Source organism: Sciurus carolinensis, chromosome 9, assembly GCF_902686445.1.
Source record: "Sciurus carolinensis chromosome 9, mSciCar1.2, whole genome shotgun sequence".
Taxonomy (NCBI): Eukaryota; Metazoa; Chordata; class Mammalia; order Rodentia; family Sciuridae; genus Sciurus; species Sciurus carolinensis.
Window position 1 is genome coordinate 130,689,390 of NC_062221.1, and position 3,083 is coordinate 130,692,472.

The following is a 3,083-nucleotide window of genomic DNA, read 5'->3' on the forward strand; positions in this document are numbered from 1 at the left end:
AGTGCCACTTTATGTAAGGGACGTGCAATCCGGGGATGTGGAGGGCCAGTTGTGCTGCACACCAGGAGCCAGCCAAGCGAGCGGAGGGAGCATTGCTAACCAGCTCCCACTGGTTCCTGTCCTCATCGTCACCATCCACGTCATTGTGCAGTGACCAGGCAGCTTTATTACGTAGAAAAAACAGAGCAAACACAAATTACAGATTAATTCTCTTTTCTCCCTCCCTCTCTCTTCTCTCTCAAGAATTTTCATAACTTTGGAGCCCAGAGTTTTCCTGGTCTGCCACCATCGGAAGCAGTGAATGCAGTGGAGGTCATTTCTGTTACCAAAAAGAAGAAAGTATGGGATTACAATTATGATGATGAGAGTGACAGTGACGAGGAAGTGGCTCTCAGAAGTAGCGCCGGTGGTTACACCATGCACGGACTAACGGGCAGGCTTCTGAGTCAGGTCTCGTCCGTCACCTCCCAGGAGCCTGAGATGGAGGACTCAGAGGCTGAGGAATCTGACCCATCTGAGCCTGAGCCCGAGCCCCAGCCCAGGCTCCCTGTAGTGCCAAAGCCCAACCCCTGCCAGCTGGGCCACACCAGTGGGCCCTATGAGAGGAGAGAGAGCTTGGGCTGCGACTCCTCTCCTGAGGACAACCACAGCTCCCCTGGAGGGTCTGGGGACAGAATTACCTTCAATGTGAATTTAAACTCTGTGTTTATGAGAGTTCCTGATGACGATGACTCAGAAGAAGCCGCTCTGGTGTCATCTCTTCCAGAAGAGATCATCGACCTGGAAGAGGATCCTCACAAAATGGAATCAAGTCTTCTGGTGGCCAGTGGGGAAAGGACACAGCTGACCCACCCCGGCCCCTTTTCCCAGTGTCTGTGGACTGAAGAAGATACTCTGTCTGATAGAAGTGATACTTCTGATTTTGACGTTGATTCTGGAAGGGACGGTTATATCATGAGATGACTCTGAAAATAGGTCATTAACTTGAACTGAGGTGTCTACACAGGTTTCTCGGCCTGCACGCAGACGTGTTGCCTTATGAGTCACACGTGGTCTGTGAGGGAAGGAGCAGGGAACTGTAGCGTCTGGCCAGTTCTTCCTGATGACATCATCTATGCACCTTCCCAGTGTGGGAACAGTATCATCCAGTGCAGTGTTTACAAATTCAAATGATACACTTTGAAGGAGCATGCTCTGCCCACTCCCTTTATGCTAATGTACTTCTTAGGTATCTGCATCTTGGTTCCCAGGGAGCAAGAGCCCCTGTGTTGTCCTTCAGGTGATCTTGTCCCTCTGGCCCTGTAATGTTTCTGGGAAATAATTAAATTGGGCCAGGTTGGAAGATGGGAGAGAAAAGGAAAAATCCTAGCAGGAGCTGTGAGTAGTGTTTAGCAGGTGGAGACCCTGAGCCCAGGAGGCCCAAGGAATGAGCAATACACCAGGCAGAAGGGATGGGTGGAGGTGGGCAGCTGGAGAGGAAGGATGCAGATGCATAAGGAAACAAGGGTCAGCAAATTTCAGGCAATGGTCCCTGGGCACCCCTCAGATGTCATATTCTGTCGCCTCCAAGCTGAGAACTCTACTTAGCTGCTCATGCTGCCCTTCCTGGTTTTAAAAGTGAAATACAAATCCATTAATAACTGCAGTATCAGGCAGGTGACTGATGCAGGACACGTTGCATGGGGGAGAGGGATAAAAATCATAGTGCCACATTTTAAGATTTAAAAAAAGAACAAAAGCAAAAATGCTTCAAGGTCTTTGGAAGAAAAGTGGCAAACAAGTCTTAGAGATCCTGTTTGACAAATGTGAAAGTACTGTGTGTGCTGATTCCAAATGTCCTCCGTGGGACCACAGTTACTGTGAGTGGCACAGGGGGAGTGAAATCCTAGAATGTCATGTATTAAGCACTTAGAGTCAGAGTTCTGACTGCTGACATTATGCTTTGTGACTCTGAGCATTTTAGTTGGCCTCTCGGAGTCTCAGCTTCACTTTTTAAACACAGGGATTGGACTAAGTAATCTCCAAGACCCTTTAAATCTAGAGAAGTATTGAAAAAAAAAAAAAAAAAAAAAAGGAATAAGGAACAAAGAGAGAAGTGCAGTGCGCTGACCCTGCCAGGCTTCCCGGATGGATGACAGGTTTAAGACCCTCCCATCTCACTCCCCTTACCCCAAGAGCAGGTTTCTCAGGCCCATCTCCTAGGCCCATTCAAACGGGAAAAAGCAAAAGTCATGCAGGTCTTGGCTCAAAGATTTTGAATAGATAACTTGTGTAATTGCCGCAAAGTAACTCAAGAGGAAAACCCTTTTTTAACAATCTAATGAAATGCCATAGGAAAGAGACCTTGTCATATACGTAAGCCACCTCTTTGCCTTCTGAGCGTGTTTATCATGTTTTGAAAGATTTCAGATTGCTCTTTTGAGATATCCTCTTTTATGGTGCTAGTTTGTCACCCCTGGCGCTTATTTTTAAAAGTTTTGTATAATGGTTGGGTGTTGGTAAAGGAAAATAATACAAGAATACTTTTTCGTACAAACTGGGTGTGGCTTCAGGAGTTTTTTCTCATCCAGGAGTGATTTGTGCCGCAGATTTTTTGCTTCTGCTGGCACCTCGGAATGGCAACAGCTCCCTCGAAAGCGAGAGCGGCCTCTGGCTCCCCGTGCGCACCTTCACGCGGAGTGGAGTGCTTGGGCACATCGGTCGGGCAGAGCCATACACCGCCCAACACGTCCGCCTGCGCCGGGATTTCCAACCTCACTCACCCCTGAGCAAGCGCAGAAAGAGGAAATTAAAGCCTTTCTCAGTCTTGTGAAAGAAACAAGTTGCTGGGAAATACATGACTTGTTTTGCGTAGTTTCTTCTTCCTTCGGGAGCCTTAGGGAAGGCTGGTCTGCTAACCGAATGCTAGAGGACGTGGCGATTCGGTGGGAAAGAACTGGGGAATACAGAACCGTACAAAGCAAGCAAGAAGCCCCCCACCCGCGAAATCCCACCACCATCCAGCGGTAACCCTGGTCGGCGCCCTGCCGTCCTCCCCAGCCAGAGGCCGCCTCGCGCTTCTCCTCGCCGCCGCCCCGCCCGGG

The 3,083-nt window shown here is 49.0% G+C and overlaps 1 protein-coding gene across 2 annotated transcripts in view; it reads left to right on the plus strand.

Moving 5' to 3' along the window:
- Ifnar2 (interferon alpha and beta receptor subunit 2) overlaps positions 1–2,898 on the plus strand; it is a 29,756-nt gene extending 26,858 nt beyond the window's left edge. For both annotated transcript variants that reach the window (XM_047563636.1, XM_047563638.1), the window contains one exon: positions 244–2,898. In XM_047563636.1, coding sequence (XP_047419592.1) covers positions 244–963 — 720 coding nt within the window. In that variant the 3' untranslated portion in view covers positions 964–2,898. The remainder of the gene's footprint in view (positions 1–243) is intronic.
- Positions 2,899–3,083: the final 185 nt, after the last annotated feature.